Source organism: Mus caroli, unplaced genomic scaffold, assembly GCF_978045245.1.
Source record: "Mus caroli unplaced genomic scaffold, Mus_caroli_1 scaffold_1, whole genome shotgun sequence".
NCBI classification, from domain to species: Eukaryota; Metazoa; Chordata; class Mammalia; order Rodentia; family Muridae; genus Mus; species Mus caroli.
In genome coordinates this window covers 84,155,795-84,180,316 of record NW_028227256.1, presented here as the reverse complement: position 1 = coordinate 84,180,316, position 24,522 = coordinate 84,155,795, and the positions used below count along the sequence as shown (strand labels likewise).

The 24,522-nt window shown below is 46.8% G+C and overlaps 1 protein-coding gene across 3 annotated transcripts in view; it reads right to left on the bottom strand.

Annotated features, from left to right (window-relative positions):
- Positions 1-24,522, bottom strand: part of Inpp5d (inositol polyphosphate-5-phosphatase D) — a 103,841-nt gene that overhangs the window by 47,626 nt on the left and 31,693 nt on the right. For 2 of the 3 annotated variants that reach the window (XM_021156170.3, XM_021156184.3), the window contains exons 3-5: positions 8,969-9,119; positions 6,532-6,706; positions 4,803-4,943 (exon numbers count right to left, since the gene is read on the bottom strand). In XM_021156170.3, the coding sequence (XP_021011829.1) occupies positions 4,803-4,943; positions 6,532-6,706; positions 8,969-9,119 (467 nt within the window). The remainder of the gene's footprint in view (positions 1-4,802; positions 4,944-6,531; positions 6,707-8,968; positions 9,120-24,522) is intronic. The other variant, XM_021156176.2, reaches the window with a different exon arrangement.

The window sequence follows — 24,522 nt, the reverse complement described above, 5'->3', positions numbered from 1 at the left end:
CCGGATCCTTTTGCCTGCATTTGCCAATGTAAGACTCCGGGGTGTCTTAGCTTTCCGCGAAGTGGAGCTGGGATGGATGCAAAAAGCAAGAGGAATTTATTGTTCCAGTGTAGTGGGGTGGTCCCAGACCTGAAGGGGAGGGGGTAACCCCTGGTACCCCTTCAAAGAGTTTTTATACCGTTTCCAGGGGCAGATAGAGCATCAGCAACTAGGCACAATATGATTGGCGGAACAGTGCATCCTTTAAACTGATTGGTCTTTAGGGAATGAGGTGACAAGGACTTCCCTAGTCTGGAGGTGGGCAATAGTCTGTCCCCACCCCGCAGGTCCGTTCCTGCCAGTGGTCTGAGAAATGTTAATTAGCCTCTCCCTTCCGGAGCGTTTCATGACTTTCCCAAAGTTCCCGAGCTGACCTCTTCACCAAATGCTAGGATTACAGGTTTGCAGGGCCACAAGTGATCTAAAGGCATTTGGTATGAAACTCAAGGATTTGCGTATATATGCAGTGCATGCACGCTACCGCTGAATTTTCTCTTTTTAATGTCCATAATAACATCACACTCTAGGCCCGAGTGGGGTCCTGAGTGGGCTTCTATGTTAACTTCTATGCCTTTAAGTGTCTTTCTGTGCTTTATTTCTCCTGTATTTCACTTTAAATAAACTGCCCATCTCGAGCTTTTTGTTAGGAATTTCGTCATTTCCATGTGCTGCTATAAAGTTTACTTATTGATCTGCCTTTTATTTAATCTAGGCACTGTGCTCTTTTGCATTATTACATTGTTTTTGTTCTAGATGGATTAGATAGCATTATAAAGTGACTTATAATTTTTTATTCTCCTATTATCCGTTCTTTAGTAATTCCTTGTATAGTATGGGTAGAAATATATTAGTAGTATTTACTTGGAAGCAATTATTTGCTCATTAAAAGTTTCTTTGTGGGGCTGAAGAGATGGCTCAGCGGTTAAGAGCACTGACTGCTTTTCCAGAGGTCCTGAGTTCAATTCCCAGCAACCACATGGTGGCTCACAACCATCTGTAATGGGATCTGATGCCCTCTTCTGGGATGTCTGAAGACAGCAACAGTGTACTCATATACATGAAATAAATAATATTTAAAAAAAAAGAGGAAAAAGTTTCTCTCTCTCTCTCTCTCTCTCTCTCTCTCTCTGTGTGTGTGTGTGTGTGTGTGTGGTGTATGTATGCACATGTGCCTGGGTAGAGGCCAGAGGAAGAGGTCAGGCGTATGGCTCTATCCTCTGTGCCTTATTCCCTTGAGACAGGGTCTTCATTGAACTTGGCCAGTCAGCCCCAGCGATCCTCCCTTTTGTCTACTTCAGTGCTGGGATTATGGGTGAGTTTTTTTAAAGCCGGGTATAGTGACGCATGCTTATAAACTAAACATTGTGGTGACTAAGGCAAGAGAAGAGTGGGGTCAAGTTGGGATGAGCTAAGTATTGAGACCCTGTCTCAAAAAGGAAGGAAGGAAATTTTAAAAATGAGGAAAAGGTGGCTGGAGGTAAAAGCCATCAGTTAAGAGCTGGCTGTTCTTGCAGAGAACTCAGTTCAACTCTGAATGCCCATGTGGAGTGGCTCCCAACAGCCTATCAATCACTCCAGCTCCAGAGAATCTGTGGCATTCTTCTGGTCTCTGTGGGTTCATACATGCACACAGTGCACGCACATACAGATAAGGAGGCATGCACATGTACACACAGAGAAAAATAAATTAAAACATAAAAACAATAAAATGCAGATTTTTGCCTATTTATCTATGTAAATGATTCCATTATTTAAACATACTTTTAAATGTTCTGTTTTATATACGTGAGTATATGTGTGTGCACTATGTGTAAAACTTGTGTCCACAGAGGTGAGAAAAGGACACACCCGGTCCCTGGAACTGTCCCTGTGCGTGCTAGGAACCCAACCCAGGTCCTCTGCAAGATCAGCAAATGCTCTTATTTTATTTTTTTATTTTATTTATTTATTTGTTTATTTTTTTGGTTTTTCGAGACAGGGTTTCTCTGTATAACCCTGGCTGTCCTGGAACTCACTCTGTAGACCAGGCTGGCCTCGAACTCAGAAATCCGCCTGCCTCTGCCTCCCGAGTGCTGGGATTAAAGGCGTGCGCCACCACGCCCAGCCAGCAAATGCTCTTAAGTGCTGAGTTATTTCTCCAGCCCGTGCATGCCTTCGTGAGTTTAATCAGTCACTACATTACAGTGTTCTGTATGTTGATTTGTCTGTTAGTTCTCAGAACAGGGTACGGAGGAGACCCTCAGTCAGTGCTTGCTAGAAAGTCAGTGAACAGATGAACTCGAGAATGCACCTGTCCTGTTTAATCAAAGCACGTTTAACACTTGATTTATGTGGAATGCACCTGCAGAGATGACTGGGGAACGGAAAACAGTTTGTTCCATCTACACACCGAGTCCCCACCTGATCTATAAAAGTGAAGAGATGTGTGCAGGCAGGTGAAGAACATTCCGGTCTCTTGAACAACCTGAGGTTCATTATTCAGCAATGAGAGAGATGGAAGCTTTTAACACTGACTTAATGTGCCAAAGAGTCAGGCACATCAGAGGCTGCTGTCACCATAGTGATGAGGTGAGGCAGGTGCTGGGGAACTAGTTGTTGGGGGGAGCTGTGGAAGGGTCTGACAGAGCTTAGCAAGGACACGGCAAAGGTCAGGACCTGTGTCCAGACAGAAAAAAACAGCTTCTTATGAGCTGTCACAAAATGATACATGTATACTTTTAAAGAAAGGGCCCTTTGTGTGTATTTTCCCTCAGTGATAAATGATTTGCAACAACAGAACAACAACAAAATACCACAGAGACCTATAAAAATGACAGCCCTGCTTCCAGCCGCTGTACAAGAACATCCTTTGAGAAAAACAGTTCTCATTGAAACAAATGACTAGCAGGCCAATCTGACAATTGGTCGATTTGTCAAAGAAATTATTTGTCACATTTACCCAATGCACTGCCTGTGCCTTTAAGAGCCTTTAAATAGAATGGCAAATTAGATTACCTGAATATTAACCAAGCTAAGATTGGTAGAGCACCAGAGAACTGGAAACTGCTCTAAGTGCTCACATACCAAAACGTAAATTGGCGCAGGCCGGCTGCAAGCCCTCACCCACGTGAAACGCTTCCCACATTTGTGAGGGGTTTGCTTCTTCGTTACTCGGATGGCTCTCAGTTTCTTCCCAGTGTAATCTTTCATATTCTTTGCCAATTCTTTACACTGTAGACCAACCGGTACAATAAAAGTGTAGTTATGGGGTTTTCTCTGTTTGTGAGACAGGGTCTCTCTGTCCTGGAACTCATTATATAGACCAGGTTGGTCTCAAAGTCAATAGAGATATGCCAGCCTCTGCCTCCCAAGTTCTGGAATTAAAGGCATGTGCCACTATGCCCAGCTCCAACCACAGTGTGTTTATGTTTGTAGTTTATTTTAAGATTAGTGTAATTCAAAATGTACAATCAAAATAATTTTTAAAAATCCTAAGTTGTGGCCTCCCTTCCCCCAGCCTGGAACCTGCTTGCTCAAGGGTGGAGCTACCTGCTCATTCGTCCTGCCACGCCTACTGCTGGAACCTGCCTTTGCTGCCTGGAGGCACACACGTGTTCGTCCTGCTACTGGACCCTGAGTTACTTGGCGGGATATTGGGTTCCCTCCCCCTTCCTTTATAACTGAGTGTCTGAAAATAGTAAAATTGAGCTTTGATCAGAATGTTTGTTGTCTTAGCTCCATTCTTTCTTCCGCCCCGTCTAGATTCCTCTTTTCAGATCGAACTGCCATTCTCAGTTGAACCGTTCGTGTTGTGGACTGCGGGCAGGCCGCAACACTAAGTGTTACCCATTGGTCAGTCATTCAATAACTTTGGCACTGGAGAATTGATGTTAGCTTGCTTTAAACATTGCCATCATCGGAAGACTTGAGCCATCAGCACCCACACACAAAGCAAATTTAATTTATTTCCTGCCAGAGCCTTTATGTGTTGGCTGGATGTGGGGGCTGTAGCAAGGAGGAAGAGTAGCTGCAGCCTGGAGGGCTTGGACTGCTGAGACGGCTCAGCCGGTAAGAAGGCTCCTGTGTGAGTCTGTCCTCTGTCCTACACACAGGTATCATAGCACATACATGTCTCCCCACACCAAATCACCACAGTGGCACATATATATCCCCCTACCCCCAGCACATGCGTGTTCCCCTGACACATATGCATATGTTTCCCCACAGGACACGTGTGTCCCCATACACACCATGGCACATGAGTGTCCCCCCACACACAAATTATATATATATATATATATATATATATATATATATATATACCAAGCCCCAACACAAATGAGATGGCAGTGTCTTCCACCTTTTTTTTTAAACAGAGAAACTGCCTCTAATTAATTTGAGTTAAACACAAACAACAAGAAAACATTACAGAATAGGCACATGTATTTAGCACACACGAGGCCCTACATCCCCAGCATGCATACATCCCAGCATGCATACATACGTCCCCCCCCCCAATACCCTAAAAGGAATAAACAAATGATCAACTTTCCCAGCTCAGTTAGAGCTCAGATTCTATGAGAACAAGAGCTTCCAACAAGCATGGAACATTCCAGACTCCACCCGGGCCAATTACTGTGAGTGCTGCAGAGACATCTGGACAGAGAGGGGACCCAGGGTCACTCTGATGAGCACTTTCTCTTGCTGTGGCCATCCTCCTGGGTGGGTAGGGGTTCCCATTACCCATGAAGCTCCCCCACCCCTCTCTCAGGGGTCTCCATTACCCATGGAGTTCCTTGCAGAGCAGTGAAGTCAGCTTCTTCAGGTGAGGAAGGTTGCTGGAGCCTGTCTTCAAAAAGTCAGAATCCAGGAGGAGCTGAGTGCTCAGATAATCCTGGATGGCTTTCAGGTGCTCCTCGGGGAGCCTGAGAAACAAAGAAATAATGGAAGTCCCCTCAGGTGGGACTGACTGCAGAGCAGAGGAATTGATCTAAGCCAGGTAGAGGCCATGGAGTACGTACCTCTTAGGATGAGAACACTTTTGGGTACTGTTGGAGGGGTGATTGGGCTGGGAAATGGTCATTCTTTTTGTTTGTTTGTTTGTTTGTTTTGGAGACAGGGTTTCTCTATACAGTCCTGGCTGTCCTAGAACTCACCCTGTAGACCAGGCTGGCCTCAAACTTACACAAATCTGCCTGCCTCTGCCTCCTGAGTGCTGGGATCAAAGGTGCATACAGCCTCCATCTGACTTTTTGTGTTTTAAAGAGACAGCCTCAGAACACATGGAGGGCCAGTTCTCTAGCTCCTTAGTTCACATAGCTGTAATCCTCCGAGGGCTGGAAGAGCAAGCTAGCCTAGAGATAACAAATAGGTCTGACCCTCATGCCAAGTCCAAACTCTCAGTGAAAGGTGAGCTGGAGCACGACAGTATAGAGGGGTTGGAATCATCTCAGGCCTCTACTGGAAAGTCAATGTAGTATTAATTTTACTTTTTTCTAGGGTTGGGGGTGGGGTGGGAGGATAGGATCTGCCTATGTAGCCCAGGCTGGCTTTGAACCCTTGATCTTTCAGTATCAAGCCTTCTCTCAGTGCTGGCACTATAGGTATAAGACAACATCCAGTTGACTTCCCAAGTGTTGGAATGGCAGACATATACCACCATGCCTGGCTTCTGTGTGTGATTAGGGCCAGGAATGAGAGACCAGATAGTGGTCCCCACAGGCCTGGATTTGGCCTGGTTTGGGACTCAAATTGTCTCCTTCCAGTCAGGCTGTGTTACCTGATCCCCTCACTACTGTCACATATCCCAGGGGACCATGTACTCCCTGGGCTCGGGCTCTTAGCAGTCAGCCTTTCTCTTAGCACTTGATGGAGTTCTAAGAATAATGTCACTTAGCACTGTGTACTCCATTAGTGAAGCTATAAGTTGGTGGTGCCATCCTGGAGCCCCATGGGAGGCATGGGGGGAGCGAGCAAGCATGTAGATAGTCACATTGATTTTCCTGGGGTTTGGGGCTACCGTTTCTCAGACTAAGGTGTGGCTGTGACATGGAGAGGTCCTCCTGCAGCTACCTGTGGTGGGATGTAGTACAACAGGCAGGAGCAGCCCCATAGAGTGATTTCCCATGAAAAACACTTCAGGAATGTGGGCGACCATGGGTGTGGAGGTGCCATCTGATCACAGAACAGCAGTGACCTTCTATACAAAAAAGCAATCTTGCATTTACAGGGCAGAAAGATCTAAAAGTTATGAATGTAAAATACACTCCAAGAAGATCATAAAATCTCACAAGAAAAATGTGACGATCTTAATAGCGAAATGCTCTGAGAACAAACATGACTTGGGGGCAGGGAGATAGTCCTGACTAGAAAGACAGATGTTGGCTTTCAACTTTACTAGGAATAAGCAGGCCTGCTGCTCCCTGCAGTCCAGGCCTGAGCATGCCCGGGCGCTAGATGCTGGGTCCTAGGCACAGGCCGGCTTCCCAGGGGACCCTCCAAGTAGAAACTCACCCACTGGTATCCATGCTCTGCAGACGCTGAAACAGCGTCTCGGAGAGACTCAGCCGGGTGACCTCAGGGGCCCGGGTGTTCTCTGTTGCAAGAGGAAGGTCCTTGGCTTCGCTGGGCCCGGCAGACATAGGAATGTTTCTGGGAGGCAGCTCAGGTGGTGACATGACACTTTCTACTAGAAGAACAGCAGGGACAAATGCCATCAGTGAGGATGCTGTCCGTACAGCCCTGTTCTGCATTTCTACCACAAGTCTGTGAGGTCCAGGCTACCCAGTTCCAGGTCCCAGTCTGCCCCACTGTTCCCATTCTTCCTGCCTAAATCCATGCTGACTACATAGGGAGCCTCTTGAGGTGACCTTGCTTTCAGATCCTTAGATCTGAAGCCCCTGGCTGTGGTCTTGTTGTTCTGGCTACCATGCTGCTCAGCAAGTACCTCCTAGGGTCAGTTGGTTCTGAGAAGCACAGGGACACCTTCAGGACTGCTGACCTTGGACAGATTGATTGGCAGATCAGCAAGATGACTTGGCTTTCAGGGTCTACAAAGTATAGTCAGGGACTAGGGGCAGAAAATCAAGCCCACCCAATGTCTGTCTGTCTGTCTGTCTCTCACTTCCACCTTTCTCTCCAGTCTCTCCAGCCTCAGGCTTCCTTTCCCTCTTCTAGACCCTCAGAAACAAATTTAGAAAGCAAAGGGCCTTCTGAGACCTAAAATATCAAACAACTTGACTTTCATCTGGGAGATTGTAACCCTTGCCCACCCTTTTCAAATGTCCTTCATGTGCACAAAGTCAAGGTGACTGGGACATTTAGGCTCAGGACTTCCTGCCCAAGCCCTGCCCTGCTCCCTGATGGCCACTCTGGCCAGCCGTAGCACTGCACAGGTGACAGGAACAAGGGTTTCTTTTTCTTCAGTGTATTTGCACATTCCTTTCCCTCTGGCTGTGGGAGACAGATCTGAACCTATTTTGAGCCCTGGAACTGCAGGCCCTTGAGAAGACCCAAGACAGACCAGATGCCTTGGTCTAGGCACTGGGTGTCCCTTGGCTTTGGGTCTTGCAGGTAACCAGGAGCTTTGGGGAGGTGAAGTCAAGGTCAGGAAACAGATTCTCTCCAGAGCCTTTATAGGACACATTGAAGGGTTTGCCTCCAATGGGATGCCAGGGACAGAGCAAGCTGAGAAAAAGCATGGTGGCCTGAGGGAAGAGAGAGTGGTACCCTGTGTCAAGGACATATCTACAGAACCAGGTCAAGGCTGTCATGTGGCCTTGTGGCCTTCTTGTGAACTTTGGACTCAGCTATACCTCAGCTGCTGATCTCTAGAGGTCAGGCCGAGGAGACAGGGCAGTCCCCCATCTAAGCAGGCTTCAAACCATGGCCACCTAAGACACATGCTTCACCACGTGCCTCTGTGGCTCCCTCAGGACGGTGAGGCAGCTCTCCTGGCTGCCCTCTGGAGGGTCTCCAGGAAGGCAGAAGGTTGGAACAGAGGCCAGGCAATGTCAACACTACATGTCTAATGCTTTCCCTGGGGAACCTGCCAGGAACTCACTGACCTGCTGAGGGGCTCAAGAGGTAACATGTGGGCTTCTGTCAGGCAAGGAACCTTTGAGATGAAAGGAAGGGTGTCCTGCGACAGGGCTCTCTGTATACTTGTCTCTCCAAGACTGGCTCCTTGTCTCTGTGCTGGCCTTCACAAACTCTTGGAAACTCTTTTGCTCCAACATATTTTAAAAGCTTCTTTACAGATGGTGGTGTCTCACTATGGAGCCCAGGTTAGCTCAAACTCATGCTTTTCCTGCCTTGGCATCCTACATTTTGGAATAGCCTGTGGCATGTCCCACCGTGACCATTTTGGTTGCCTCTAGTGATGGTACTTGAAGAAGCACTTTCCCACCCTCTCACTTATGTGCATGGAGCCTCTTCACTTTCACTATAATGATGAAACTGATGGCAACTTCATTTCTGGAGTGTGCCGCTGATGGCAGTCCATTCACGCGCTCATCTGGTCCTGTGACATCCTGAGAGATTAATATACACTGCTCTTATCTAATCTCTTTAAAGGCAAGATTGTGGTTCAGAGAGTCGGAAGTCCCTAAGCCCACAAAGGCAACAAGCCGGGGAGCAGGAATGCTAGTCTACACCTGACTTCAGAGCCATGTTCCCGGCCAATCATTTTTGTGCCAGCAAGACTGTCTAATCCAGTGCTGCAACCCTTTAATAGAGTCCTCAGGTTGTGGTAACCGCAACCATAAGATTATTTTGTTGCTACTTTGTAACTGTAATTTTGCTACTGTTACGGATTTCAATGCAGACATCTGGTACAGGACCCCTGTGAAAGGATCCTGCAACCTCCAAAGAGGTTCTCTAGTCCACCTGTGAGGCCACAGAGTCCTTTTGTCACCTCCCCACACTTGCCATCCCTTCCTTCCCTTCCTACCAGTGTCCTCCTCAGCCTCATCAATGGCATCCTCCTCCTCCAGGGGCACGGGGTACTGCAGGTGGGTCACCAGCCCCATGTTTTCCTTCTTGTAAAACTCGATGAGCTGGTCCAGCTTCGTGAAGAACCTCATGGGGACACCTTCGGATGCCTGAGGACAGAAGCCCCGGACAGAGCACACTTTAGCTAGAATGTCACCCAACCACAAAGGCCACCTGGAGCAGAGACTGAAGAGACTGGGAGTGACCATATTCCAGAAAAAGCTCTCCACCCACGCCTCACATCCTGTAGCCAGTGGCTCCCAGGAGCCCTTTGCAGAGGTGCAAATAGAAGTATTTTTAAAGCTATTTTTTCTCTCCATCTGTTAAAAATGATTTGTATAAGTACTTTACTATACAAATTAGTATATTTTTTATTATATCCAAATTAGAAAATGCCAGGTTTTTTTAAAAAAATAAATCACCTATAATCTCAAAGGCCCAGGAGTTCTATTTTTACAAGTTTAGGTGTGTGTGTGGTCAACAGAGCTATTTTTGCTCCCCCCCACCAAGACATTTCTAAAAATTATATTTTATTTTTGGTATTGAAGGTAGAGCTCAGATTCTCACACATGCAAAGCACACATAGCCCTACCATGAGTGACACCCCGGCCCCAACTATTTGTTTATTAATGACTTATTTTTTACAGCACCGGGGATTGAACCAAGGACTGTACACAAGCTAAGGAAGCATCCATCCTACATCTCCTGTCTCTGCCTCCTGGGTGCTGGGATGACAGATGTGTGTCACTAGGCATCAACAGTCTGCCATTTTAAAGTTGATTTTGAAGCAGGTTCCCTCTAAACTATCCAGACCAAGCTTGAATATGTCATCCTCATGGCTCAACCCTCAGAGGAAGAACACATGCTATCACACGTGGCTTGTTTACTGTATTTCGTTAAGGCTTTTTGAAATGGGGTCTGGCTATATAACCCAAAGTAGCCTCAAGCTTGCAACCATCCTCCTGCATCAGATCCTCAAGGGCTTAAAAATTACAAGCTTGTGCCACTACACTTGATTATTGCTTTTAAACATAGGAAAATTCATGCTTGTACTTTTTTTTCCATTTGTTTAAATTCTATTTTTTTTGTTTGTTTGTTTTTTGAGTGGGTCTCACTATGTAGCCCTGGCTAACCTGGAACTCACGGAGATTTTTCTGTTCCTGTCTCTTGAGTCCTGGGATTGAAGGTGTGCACTACCACGCTAGACTTAGTTACTTTTTTAAAATATAAAATTATTTTGTGTACTATGTGACTGCAGTGCCCATGGAGGCCACAAGAGGGCATCATATCCTCTAGACTGGAGTTAGAGATTATCGGAGCCACCATGTGGGGCTGGGAACTAAACCCAGGATCCTCTGCAAGAGCAGCCAAGGCTCTTAACTACTTGGTCCCCCATCAAGCCCTTAACTGTGTTTCTTGTTTTTTTTTTTTTCAGCCAAAAGTCAGAAAGTTGTCCAAGCAACACAGTTCGTGCCTCTGCTTTTGATGATGGAGGTGACTCTGCTCTACTGTTCTAACACTCTGGGACCAGGACTCTTGTATGTTGGTGGAAGAGGCAACTCCAGTAGGAAATTCAAGGTCTTCCCTGAATAGTTAGCCCAGACCCTACCAAGATGCCCCTTCATCCATTTAGGTATACCCTTGCTAAGATGGCTATCCCTACAGATAGCCAGACCAGAGCAAGAGACTAAATTGCTGCAGCTAATGAGATACATACTCTGTCTAGTGAGTCTCCTGAGGCTTTGTGGGGTCATAATCCCTCCACATGGGCCAAGTGTCTGCCCATAGTTCACTCTTGTCTTACTATTATTTAACTTATTTTATTTTAAGACAATGTTCTACATAGTAGCTCAGGTTGGCCTCAAACTCATGGCAAGCCTCCTGTCTCAGCTACCTAAGTGTTGGGATTACAGGCATGAGCTACCACAACCAGCTGCCCCAATCATTTTAACATGACTTGTCTCCATCTTCAGGTTTAGAGATCAGAGGCTGGACCATTTCTTTCTTTCTTTCTTTCTTTCTTTCTTTCTTTCTTTCTTTCTTTCTTTCTTAATAAAGTCTCTCTCTCTTTTTTTTTTTAAAGATTTATTTATTTATTATATGTGAGTACACTGTAGCTGTCTTCAGACACTCCAGAAGAGGGCGCCAGATCTCGTTACGGATGGTTGTTAGCCATCATGTGGTTGCTGGGATTTGAACTCTGGACCTTTGGAAGAGCAGTCGGGTGCTCTTACCCACTGAGCCATCTCCCCAGCCCTGGACCATTTCTTTAGGGCCAGCTAGCTACCTTTTTGCTGAAAGAAACCCATTGCTTGGGGGGTAAACCAGACCAATAGGAACAATGGGTTTGAGTTAGAAAGTCCTCACAGGAGGGAAGGCAGGTGGTTGACTCAGTCACATCTATATTAGATTCCTATTCCTGATGGTTTGACTGCTTGATTTGGGAGGTTGGTATGCTCTCAGGTGAATGGGACAGACTCAGGAAGTTGCCAATTTGATGGAATTAAGGCTCACCATGGATATAAGTCTTTGGGCTTCTCTAGGTGGGGCTTACTGAGGTGGGAAAACCCACCCTAAATGTAGGTGACATCATCCCATGGGCTGAGGTCCAGGACTGAGTAAAAAGGAGAAAACAAACTGACTCCAGTGTTCATCATGGTTTCCTGACTCTGGACATGGTGTGGCCAGTGGCCTCTGCTTCCTGTTCTGTGCCATCCCCACTGCTGTAGACTGTATCCCCTGGAACTGTAAACCAAATTAACTCGTTTCTTCCTTAAGTTGCTTTTGTAAGGTATTTTGTTACACCAATGAGACAAATAGCTGCTACAACTAGGAAGCTCTCAGGCTTGTCTCTGAACCTTGGGTTCTGGGTCTTCTACACTGTAGTGAGTCACATGGCCTTGCGTGAGAACAGTCTCTGTGGACTCGGGCTGTCCATATGGGCTCCAGGCCTCCCTCTGTGTGCTTCCTGCTCTCCAAGTGTACTTGTGTGCTCATGTGTTTTGCACACAAAAATCTGTGTGTGTATGTGTGTGTGTGAGAGAGAGAGAGAGAGAGAGAGAGAGAGAGAGAGAGAGAGAGAAAGAGAGCATGTGTACACACTCATGCTGTATGGCTTAGGTTGTCTTAGTAAATTTATAGAGAGCTTAGCAAAACCATCTGTTTATTCTTTTCAATAAACTCCCCTGTCTCCTCAAAGCCCCACGCTGCTCAATCTCTTGTGAGCACTGTTAAACCACCTGAGTGGCAGCCCCTGCCAAGATTTCCAGAATATTCTTCAGTGAGTGGTTCAAATGCAAACAAGAATGGAATAACAAGAATAATTTGATGAGATGTAAGACCTGTGAACTCACTTCAGGTAAAGTGTGTGTGGTCTTGTCAGGGGTGGTTACAGGGAATCGATGACACGCCACTGGGCATTCAGAAAGAGAATGAAAATATCAAAGAAATTTGAGATGGGCTGACTCCTGAGTGAATCTGGGGAAGGAGTCTCATCAGGGAGTGGAGAGTGCCTAAGGACTGCATGTGTGAACACTGGTGCGATTGGGGCTTAGGGGGCGTGCAGGCTGAAATGCACATTATTTTATACAGCAGGGGGGAAAAAAAGCTGGAACCAAACCCAGAGACAAGGCTCTATGCTGCACTATTGAATTGTAGACGTGTTCAAGGCGGCTGTGGCAGGCAGGGTGGGGGTGGGGTAAACAATGGTAGGTGAATAGGCTGTGTATTAAGCAAGCAGAGGAAGGAGAAGCTAAAGGGATCCCCGCAGGGAGCAGGCAGGAGCTGGAGGCAGTTGTGACTGCTGAAAGCTGTTAGTCAGCTATGCCTCCCTGGCCCCTGCTCATGCTTGCATTGTCATGGAGGCCAGGGAGCAGGGCCTGGCAGGCCAGGGTGGCTGACCACCTAGGTGGGTTAGGCTTTCGGGGAAGATGGGGAGTGTTGGGTTGAGGTCAAATGTCAAGGATGGGGAAGCAGGCTCCTCTGGGTAGATGCATGAGCATGAGCCAGCTTGGAGCGGCACTGCTAAGAAGGGAGGCTTTCCTCTGCCTCCCATAGGCACAACTCCTCAAGTGTGGGATAGTTTGGACTGTCTTCCCACTTATTAGAAAGGCAATCCCTGTATTCATATGTACATGGTGTTTGGAGGTAAAGCCTTTGTAATAGGGGTGTGTGTGTGTGTGTGTGTGTGTTTACGTGATGGTGTCAGTGGCTCTTGTTGCAGAGGAAAAGCAATCTCAGCTCACCCTTGCTGTCTGGTCATATGATACCCCATGCCATGTTATGATACAGCAAGAAGGCCCTCCCTAGACAGAAGCCAGCACATTGCTCCTAGGAGCCTACATCCAGAACTGTGAGCCAAATAAGCTGTATGCCTCGATTCACGGGAGTCTGGCTGGGACCTTGGTCATGCTAGGCAGTTGCTTTACCTTCAAGCTACATGCCTGGGACTTCAATCTTTAAAAGGGACCCTGTTTGTGGTATTCAGTCATAGCAACAAGATCCACTTATTTATTTATGTATGCAATGAATATGCACATATACAAGGCCAACTGACGAGACAGATGGGGATGAGACAGGAGGCAGAGATATCAGGTGGGTGCCTGGGTCCATTTGACAGAGAAATGTCCTTGCAAAGGCCTTATGGCCACACCCAGGAGCTGGGGCTCAGGGACAGCTCTGAGCGCTTTGTACTTCTAGTACCCAGAAAGGATACAAGGGCCCTCCTAAGGGAAGCAAATTCCCACGAGATAAATTTCAATTGTTATGCCATGTGGGCCAGCAGGAAGCAGCCTGTCTGCCACAGGCAGCAGATAGAGGCAGAGGAGATGGTGGAGATATGGGTCCCAACAGGCCAGAGAAAGGGGTCTCTTGGAGGCACAGTATAAAATGCTGTCTTCATGTGTCTTCATAAGATGGGCTTAAAAGGCCCTGTGTCCAGGCAGAGTGGATAGTGAATGGCTGGCTCTGTGTAGCCAATAAACCCCACTAGGCCTAAACCAACACGTGGGAAGGATCTTCTAGGTGGCAGTGTACTGACTGTGGGCCAGGAGGAACAACAGTGTCCTTTAGTAACGAGCCTAGAGGTCCCTTTCCACATGAGATGTTGCACATATTCACCTGCCTAAGAGGTCCCCCTCCCCACAGGAGCGGGGTCTACATACTACATCTCAGTCTACCATACTTCCTGTAATTCTGAGGAGCCTGGCAACCGCTGATTCTGTGGGGTTACCACACTGGAATCAGAATGACAGGCAAGGATTTGTAGTTTTAATTGTGAACTGGACACAGTCTAGAATTACCTGGGAAGAGAGTCTCAATGAGGGATTGTCTAGATCAGGTTGGCCTATGGCATGGATGTGTGTGTGTGTGTGTGTGTGTGTGTGTGTGTGTGTGTGTGGCAGGGAATAGGAGAGGAGTATTGCCTTTTTGTTTTGTTTTGTTTTTTTTGCGACAGGGTTTCTCTGGGTAGCCCTGGCTGTCCTGGAACTCACTTTGCAGACCATGCTAACCTTGAACTCAGAGATTTACCTGCCTCTGTCTCTCTCAAGCGCTGGGACCAACAGCACCCGCCACCTCTGCCTGGCTACCACTTTCACCTCCCCGTTACAAAGGGCCGTAATGTGGAATTATGAGCGAAAACAAAAACAAACCTTTCCTCCTGCCACCCCCTTAGTTGCTTTTTGTTATTACAGCAACAGGAAATAAAACTAGGTTAGATACCTTCTGTGTGCTTGGGCTTGGAAGTAGAAACAGTGAGAGGTGGGGCTTGGTGTACCCCTTTTCTCCCAATAACCCCAAAGGTGGTGCTTTTCGACTATTTTAAAATGTAAAATGTGGTCAAGAAAGGTGTCATAGGCATTAGTCACAGTCCTAGCAAGAAGCAGATGGCCATATAAAACTGGCATTTGGGGAGAGTTTGGTAGGTAGAGAGAAAGAGTTCTAGAACTAACAGCGGAGGGAAGCAGTTTACCTCTCCCCCCTGGAACCCCCCAGCAGAAGGATAGTGCTGGAGCCCAAGGAGAACACCCAGCAGGAGTGGAGCCCCTGTGGAGGGGCTCACAGGGAGGGAGCCAGGGCCCGAGAACCCCCCCCCCCCCCCCCCCCCCCCCCCCCCCCGCTTCTTCACTGTCTTCCTCTCACTGTCTTACCACCTGGCTGGGGCTCTCACTGGCTAAACTCAAAGGAGTGAATGAACCAGAGGACAATCATGGTGGCAGAGCAGCACCTGTGTGTCACATGGATCAGATCAAGGCCTAGTTCATAGTTCCCTGCCAGCAGAGGGGCGTGGCTCTGGATTCTTAGTCTAGGCCGCCAGCTTTTGTTCCTCATTCTGCAGCTATGGCCTTCCTTAAAAGATACACCAAGTCATTTTGAAATAGAGAAGGAACCCCAAAGGTCTCGAGTTAGCTGTGGGCCTCTAACAGCCTTCTGAGCGGTTTACTGATGAACCCTCACTGTGCCCCTTAGGAATGATACCCCCACGATACCCATGGACCGTGAGGCCCCTACTCCACGGTGACTCTCTTCTTCCACTTGGCAGGCATGAATTCCTTCTCTCCTTAACAGATTAACTACAGCATGTGGCAGGCAGTTTGATCCAAGAGAGAGAGAGAGAGAGAGAGAGAGAGAGAGAGAGAGAGAGAGAGAGAGAGAGAGAGAGAACCTGAAGATGAGTGGGTATGGTGCATGCGGTATGGCCCTTCCACTGTGCTCCACCCTCAGCCTCAGGCTCTTCCTACTTTAAAATAAGGCTTGTAACTGGGATATCCTAGGCTTGAGGCCGATAGACCTCTCCCTGGGATTTGCTTAATCAACAGGCTGGACATGAATTTATTATGTTCAGAATCGAAAGTCACACACAAGACAATAAAGTAAGGATTAGTTCTGTTCATGAAATGAAATGTAGTCCTTGTCTCCGATTAGTTAATATGTCTACACAGAGTAACTAGAAGCAACGTTTTTTATGAGGCCTTTCTAGACAACAACCCAAGGAGTCAAGCTTTGAATGCACAGCTCACTCTGCCTTGGGATATAACTGTGGTTCCTATTTTACCCCCACCCCACCCCACCCTCCACTCACAAGAGCCTTGAAAAACCCAGTCTTATAGCCCAGGTCTGTTGACAGGGGAAACTGGTGCAGCACATAACCACTGCCCACTGTTCTGAGATACATCTGCTCCATAAAACAGACCACACTACTGTAAAAGGTGGAGGGAGGTGGAAGGGAGTAGACTGCCCAGCTAGATCTTATAGGGAAAATCTTGTTCTATCTCTTGGCATCTGAATCTACCAGGGAGCAATATCCGGAAGGTGCAAAGCCATGCACAAAGGTTTTGGGTATGGAGGGTTGGCCTTCAGGCTGGGGGGTCTAGGTTTGAGGAAGAGGAGGAAGGGCATTGGTACCTTTGAGACTAAGGTCAGCTGAAGGTCAGCTGGTGGTCAGACTGCTGGCTGCTTTTTCAGATGCAGTCCTGGGGATGACTGAAAATACCCTGGGGGCAGGGTGGGGGTGGGGGGTCGAGAAAGAGCAGGCCAGGGTGGTCAGAGCCCTAGACAAGCTGAAACTTCCCAGGGGATAGTTTTAATGTCAGCACTGTCTGCCATCTCTAAATGCAGAACTGAAATAGACTGGGCACAGGGGAGGAAGTCTGCCAGCCGCTGAGCAGAAGTGTGGTGCTCCGGGTAGCCACTCCTGAAGGTTGGGGCAGCCTTTCTTTTAGGTTGAAAAGACTTTCCAGAGCAGGACTGGCCCGAGATGCCAGCCCTTGGGAGGCAGAGACTGAGGATCAGGGATTCAAGGAGATCCTTAGCTACTTAGCCATTCTGAGGCCAGCCCATCCAGTTACCAAGGCGATTTTACAGATGGTGGGAAGTGGGAAGTGGGGAACCCAAACCAAAGAGCACCATGCATATTCACACTAAATCAAAGCACCCATTTCAGGTCCAAGGAGAAAATCAGAAGACAAGGCTTAGGCAGCAGGGTGAAAGCAAACACATTTGTCTGCTGGGCAGAGGGGTGCCAGTGATCATGTTTATTATTTCTGCTTCGTAATGAGGACCTGAGTCTGCCAGTTGGAAAGGCGGCGATTGAGGGACAGGCATGGGCTAGACTCAGTCCAACCTTGGGGGTGTTCCACAGATGCAACTTACGCAGAAGATCTGAGAGCTGTGCTGATCAGGGGGCAGGGGCAGGGGCAGGGGGAGGGGGGCGGCGGCAGGGCAGCTCAGGAGTGCAGCTGGCCTGACCAGGCCTTTGTGTTCTAGATACCAAGGTCTGCCATCTCCCTATGCAGTTATCAGTGTGGCTAGGGCCCAGCTTCTCCTGAGTCTCTCCCCACAGGCCCCTCCGCCCTCTCCTATCTCTGCAGTCATCAGGAAGTTTCCTCTACCTGCCTTCTTCTCACTGTCTACTCACCTCCTGTGCCTTGGCCAAACAGACTTCATGTGGGTGAAGGGGAGAGTGCGTGATTTCTGGGGCCTCTGGGATTTTGTAGAACTTATTATTATTTTTAACAGGGTTTTGAAGCTTTTGGGAGCACTCAAGAGCTGGGGTGTGCATTCATGTAGGATTGATATTTTAACTTTTATTTATTGATTGATTCAAGTTCTATGCCCAGACTTGACTCAAACTCATCATCTGAGTGTGGAGATTACAGGTGCAAACCACGGCTGGTCAGGATGACATCACTTTGGCAGCAGTACAGAGTAAGCGTCTGTACTTGAGTGAGGGAGGTAGGGTGGAAGAAAGGAGAAAGGGGCAGGGACAGGGATCTGGTACAGCTAGAACACGGATACACTGAGGAGGCGTGGCCAGCTAGAGGGACCCAGAAGCCTGGGGAAAGGGGCAGGTTGGGCTGAGAATAGTTTGGGGGGCTGCTTTAGACTTGGGGGGCTGCTTTAGACTCAGAAACCTGTCTTTAGTTATAGGGCTGAGAATGGATTCTCTAAAGGATATTCCCAAAGAAGACAGCGCATCCCCTTCCTTCTTCCTCTGAGATAGGATTTGGCTCTGGAACCATATAGTTCAGGCTAGAGTGAAACTTGAGATCCTCCTGCCTCAGCCTCCCAAGTACTGGGATTATAGGCATGACCCACCATGCCCAGCTCCCCTTCCTCGGGTTATTAGCACAGTTTCATTGTTTCGTCTCCTTTGAAGTAGCTAGAGCCAACTTCCGAGCTGGGGTCATGGAGATGGTAAGGACACAGACGGATACAGAGACAGTTGGGCTGAAGGCACAGCGGACACTGAGGTAAGGAAGCATCCAGATCCTGAGAGGCCACAGGAGATGGCGAGGCCAAAGGGACAGCTGAGCAGGGCACTGGTTCTACACCTGCTAAGGAACACGGAGAAGCATGCAAGCCAGGCTAGGGAGGGAGCTGCAGAGCAATTCTGTTGTTTGGGATTTGAATGGGAAGTAGCAGTATGAATTGTGTATACACACACACACACACACCCTTTCTCCCCCACCTTCTTGGTTCTGTCTGCTGAGAGGGCCTAGACTAACAGCAATGAGCATGCTCACTGTTCACATCTTGGGTGCTTTCCCCATTACAAAGACCCAGAGGTTCTTAAATTCATCTAAGTGCCTACAATCTGGGGCTGGGAAGGCACAGCAGAACCTGATATATATATTTCTATATATATTCCTATTGGTTGTGACCCCTTTGGCAAACCTCTATCTTCAAAAATATTTACCTTCTGATGTGTAACAGTAGCAAAATTATAGTTAATGAAGTAGCAATGAAATTAGTTTTATGATTGGGGGGGTCACCACAGCATGAAGAACTATATTAAAGGGTCACTGCACTAGTAGGTTCTAGGGAGAAAAGCCATGCTTCGAACGTGAAGACAATTTGTCGAAAAGAGCCAGGAATCACCAAGTGTAGCAGGAGGAGCAGCCAGTACACTCTGAACATTGAAATGAATAATGAAGATAGTTACAATCCCCTGGGTAAAACGAGAATCCACAACTTTATCCTTACATAAATGAATCAGAAGGAAAGCTTTCCCCACAGCGTAATGTCAATAAATAACTGTGGGACCAATGATAGAAGAGGCAGCCAGCATTTGGCAGCTATCATGGTAACTACCGATGCAAGATGCACTTCACCAGTAGATGCTAAAACTAGGTGGGTGAGAGTTTGAGAGATGAGATATTTAGATAGTCTCGGATTATTTCCACAAAACAGGTATGTGTGTGTGTGTGTGTGTGTGTGTGTGTGTGTATAATTTTCTAGTTTTATTTTATTTGCTTAGTTAGGGGTTGAATTCAGAGCCGTGGGTATGCTAGGCAGTTGACATTCAAGTTGTTTACAGCTATCGGCCTAGTCATCAGTCTTTTATTTATTTTGAGACAGGGTCTTATTATGCAGCCGAAGCTGGACTCAAACCCCTGGTCCTCTTGCCTGTGCTTCTGAGTGCTGGGATTTCAAGCTGTACTGCTATCCTTGACTGCAGTCATTTATTTTCTTTTTGACAAGGATTCGTGTGGTCTAAGCTGGCCTTGGACTTACTATGATGCCTGGGACAACCCTGAATTCCTGAGGGTGTGAAGATAGATCAGTGGCCAAGAACATAATAGTGTGAGACTCTGGTTTCAATCCTAAGCAGAGGGAGAGAGGGATGGAGAGACGGACGGATGGAGGGACAGAGGGAGAGAGGAACAGAGGACAGAGGGAGAGACAGAGGGAGGGAATATTAAGACCCCAAATAACAAATATCTAATTTTGCAAAGAGAAAACCCTTCAGATGTTATCTTAGCTTCACACTCAGAGCGCACTCTAACAACTGCGCAGAGCAGCCGGCATGGCACCTTGAGCAGGAGTATTAAGCTTAGCACCACCACTGAGAAGCCCTGCTGGAAATGGAAATGCAGAACTGGACCCAACCACAAGGAAAGCCCTGAAGAACTCAAACCAAGAAGCACCCTACAAAATTACTACCAAGTTCTCAAAAAAAAAAAAAAAGTCAATATCATGAAGGAAGACAAGGAAGGCACACACAACAGCACCCCCAGCTTTAGCGTCCAGGAGGAAAGTTATTTTATGTGTATAAATTATAGTTCACATAGTTACACAAATAGGATGTTTTATATTGCTGCTAAGACTGCTGGAGGCATTTGAATGGAGCTATGGGATTGGACAGTAAGCCAGCATTAACGTCCTAATTTTGATGGCTGACTATGGCTATGAAGGAGAGAGAGATAATAGGGTACTGTCAGACCCTTCCTCTCCAATAATTCAGAAAAACAACAGTGCCATATGAGAGAGAATGATCAGCGTATTATATGCTCGGTGGGAAAATGAGAGAGAAAAATGCAATTCTTTGTACTATTTTTAAAAATTTCCTAAGTCAATTTACTTTCAAAATAAATTATTTATTTATTTTAAAAAAAGAAGACCAGACTGGAAATGGCCTATATCATAGTTGTTTACATGCAAAAATTATTTCAATATGGGTTATGAAAAGCATTCTTAGAATCAGTTTTTGTAATGTAGATCATTTTTTTAGCATGTAAATGTGCAAGTGTGTGCACACATGCACATACACATGTACATGGAGGGAAAGGTTTTTCAAAGAGATCTTTTCTAAAAGTGTCAAATTTATAAAGATCATATAAAACCATTCCAGGTGTACAGACTTTTAGAGGTTTCTGTATAAAACCTGCAGCTGCCTTGGGTCATCTGCAGTGCTCAGCTGTAATAATTCGGATACACTGAGAACATAAACACAGTCACAGAGTGTCCGGTAGTTCTGTGTGAGTGGATGGAGGTGAAGAGGTGATGGAAAATTCAAGGTTGTTGGGCTGAGAAGGTAGTTTGGGTGGGGTTTTGGATCAGCCTGTGTAGAGACCCCAGATCTTCCTTCCCAATGGAGATGAAGGTAGGGGCAGTGGGCTAGCACTCATTTCTCTGGGCACAGTCCTATTTCTGTTGGCTTGCCCATATCAGGGCTCTCAAACTGACAACTTGAAAACCAAAGCCTCAGAGGGTTGCTACAGTTTAAACATACAATGTTCTCATTCATGGTTTGAGTGCTTATTCCCAGGCCAAAAGCACCATTTATAGAAAGTTGTAAAAAATTTAGGGCTGGTTACAGAATGAGACCCTGTCAGATAAGTAGTTACAAATTTAAAGTAACAAAAGCAGGAGAACTGGGCAAGAATAAGTAACATTGGAAAAACTAGGAAGAGGATGGGGAGGAGGGAGAGGAGGGGGAGGAGGAGGAGGAGAGGAGAAGAAGAAGAAGAAGAAGAAGAAGAAGAAGAAGAAGAAGAAGAAGAAGAAGAAGAAGAAGAAGAAGAAGTTGCTACTGTTGAAGTTGTTTCTATTTAGTTCCAATTATAGCCTGTGGGGAACATAGACCTAGCATTGCTAGAATTTACAAATGTCAGCCGGGCGTGGTGGCGCACGCCTTTAATCCCAGCACTCGGGAGGCAGAGGCAGGCGGATTTCTGAGTTCGAGGCCAGCCTGGTCTACAAAGTGAGTGCCAGGACAGTCAGGGCTACACAGAGAAACCCTGTCTCGAAAAAACAAAAAAACAACAAAAAAAACCAACAACAACAACAAAAAAGAATTTACAAATGTCAAATGTCAAAAGAAGTTAATTCGAGGCTCTACTGTTTTGTAGTTAATCTTCATTGCCACATTAACAGGACTTAGAATCCCCTACTAGACAAACTTCTCAACAGGTTTGTCAAGGAATTTCCAGAGAAGATTAACTGAGGAAGATTTACCATCTGAATGCAGGTAGCAGCATTTCTCATGGGGTGGGGTCTAGACTCTATTAAAAAAATGAAAGAGGAAAAAGGCAGCTGAACACAGGTGTGCATCTCCTTCAGCTTCCTGACTGTGGATACAGTAAGACAAGCCTTGTGGTCCCACTATCCTGCTTTCCCACCATGATGGACCATATCCTCTCAACCATGACCCCAAGTAAACCTTACTTCCCTTAAGTTGCTTCTAATTGGGGCATTTTGCTGTTGGAGTGTGAACGCTGTGATACTTAACGCTCAGGCTACACTACTCTCCTTGTCCATGGAAGAGGATTATACGATCTGCTCGGCCGAGAGCAGAGTTAGTTGCTGCTGTAAGCCCGAGGTAAGTCATCTGCTAAGCGCAGTTGCCTTCTACTTTTCAGAAGCACAAACCGAAGCTCAGAGAAATGGGAAGTTTGATCACACAGTCAAGTCTGTAAAAGAGGTCTTGGGGAAAAAAAAATCCCTCCCCAAAGGTGATAAAAAGAAAAGAAAATACTGAATTAAAATGACTCTGAGTAAGGGTTTAGGGCCTGAAAAGACCGGAAGTCAGGTGGAAGTGATTGTGAACTTACCTGACCCCTCTGAGGTACAGGGGTGTGTGGGCTATTTTTAAGTTAACTTGGCACAAGATTAAAGTCATCGGAGAGGAGGGAACTTCAATTGAGAAAATGCCTCTGTGGAGGTTTGGTCTTTTGCTAGGTATAATAATGCTAAATATTGGTCCCCAAGGCCTGGTTGCCCCCAGGGACAAGAGAATCTGCACGTAGACCCAAGATCTCTGTAACCTTGTCTCCTCCCCCAAGTTATCGCTGATTGGTGAATAAAGATGCCTACAGCCTATAGCTGGGCAGAATTGAGACAGGCAGGGATTGGGAGTTCCCAGGCTTGGAGGAAAACCACGAGAGGAAAGAGAGAAGATGGAATCTGGAGAAGTTGCCACTTGGAGTTAAGAGTGGCCCAGATGGAACATGGCAAGTGACAACTAGGGGTTATGGGTAGGGAAGTAGATTCAGATGGTTTAGAGGGTAGATATCTACCCAGCTCTAGTGCATTAAAAGCTTATTATAAATATACATGGTGTGTGTCTTTTATCTGGGAACTGAATGATCAAAGACGGGGTAGAAACCCAGACTGAGATTAAATGTTTTCTACAACATGCCTCCATAAAATCAGGCTGTAAGCAACCCTATAAGGCATTTTCTCAATTAGTGGTTGATGGGGGAAGAGCCAAGCTCATTGTGGGTGGGGTCATCCCTGGGCTGGTGGTCCTGGGTTCTATAAGAAAGCAGGCTGAGCAAGCCATGAGAAACAAGCCAGTAAGCAGCACCTCCATGGCCTCTGCATCAGCTCCTGCCTCCAGGCTCCTGTCCTGTTGGAGTTCCTGTCCTGGCTTCCTTCAATGATGGACTGTGATGTGGACATATAAGCCAAAGAAACCCTTTCCTCCTCAACATGCTTTTGGTCATGGTGTTTCGCCACGACAACAGAAACCCCAACTAGGAAAATGAGGCTCTGATCAAGATGCTCAAAGTCTAGAGTCAGGACTTGGCCAGCTCTTCCAATTTGAGTTTATACCACGCTGTCCAGGGTTATTACCCATGGTTTCCACTGACTTCAATCCCAAGCAGCCATTCTAGTGGGCGTCTTATTGGGAATATTGACACCACAGACACTGGCAGAAGATTGGGGGGCATTATTTTCCTTATAGGAGAATAGCTCTCAGATATTTGTCACCTCATATGTCATAGGGAGTGACATCAGCCATTCTAACAGCACCGTCTCCTACGGACTGGGCTTCCTGTCTATACCTGGTTTTCCTTCTGCATGACCCCAGGATTAGAAGGCAACATTGAATCCTGAAGAAATTACAGTGGTCACAAAAGGGTTAATAACTTCTGGGGCAATGCAGAGGGCAAGGAGCATTCATCAAGGACAAAGATTTTCCAACTTAAAGATGGCAAAGGCCCAGACCAAAACAGGAAGCTTCCAGCTTGCCGCGGTGGGTGGTGGGATTGTCTGAGGCTGAGAGGAGCCGGAAAGGGACAAGAACAAAGTGTTCTCTGCTTGGCAAGCTGTCATGATAGCATGGGCCCATCAGCTCCTCAGCATGGCACGCCCCAGACCTCTGGGGGCCAGAAGTTCAGTTAGGTAGACTTTGATAAACACCAGCCTTTAGAGGAACTGAAAGTTACCTCTGTCGCCTCTTGCTGCTCCAAGGAACTGAGCAAGACACAGTCTAGCCTGAGATCCAAGGCAGGCAAACAGATGCAGTTACACCTGCTGCTGTGACGCCCCAAGCTCCATCCCAGGGAAGGAAGAGACCTCTGAGCAAGAGAACTGGACCTTGGGGGAGGGGAGGCCTAAGGGGAAGGGCAGATCGGGGAAGTTGTGACTTTCACAATGGGTGAGAAGGCTTACTCTGCAGTTCACAGTTCGATGGGGTTATGTGTGTCTTGGGTAAGGTTTCAGGTCGGGGCAATCTGCCAAAGCAGGGTCTATGAGAAAATGCAAAGTGTGTAGCAGTCTAGGGACAGTGGGTCTGCACTGGGGACCAATCCAGTCAGTGAAACATGGTTTTTAAGGATTAGGCTCTTTATTAAATCTTTTAGATTTATATACATTATTTATACAGAAAAAACAGCTTCATTGTGAGGTTTTTACACACACACACACACACACACACACACACACACACACACATTTTGTTCACATTTACCTCCTATGACTCTCTGTTGTCCCCCTCACATACCT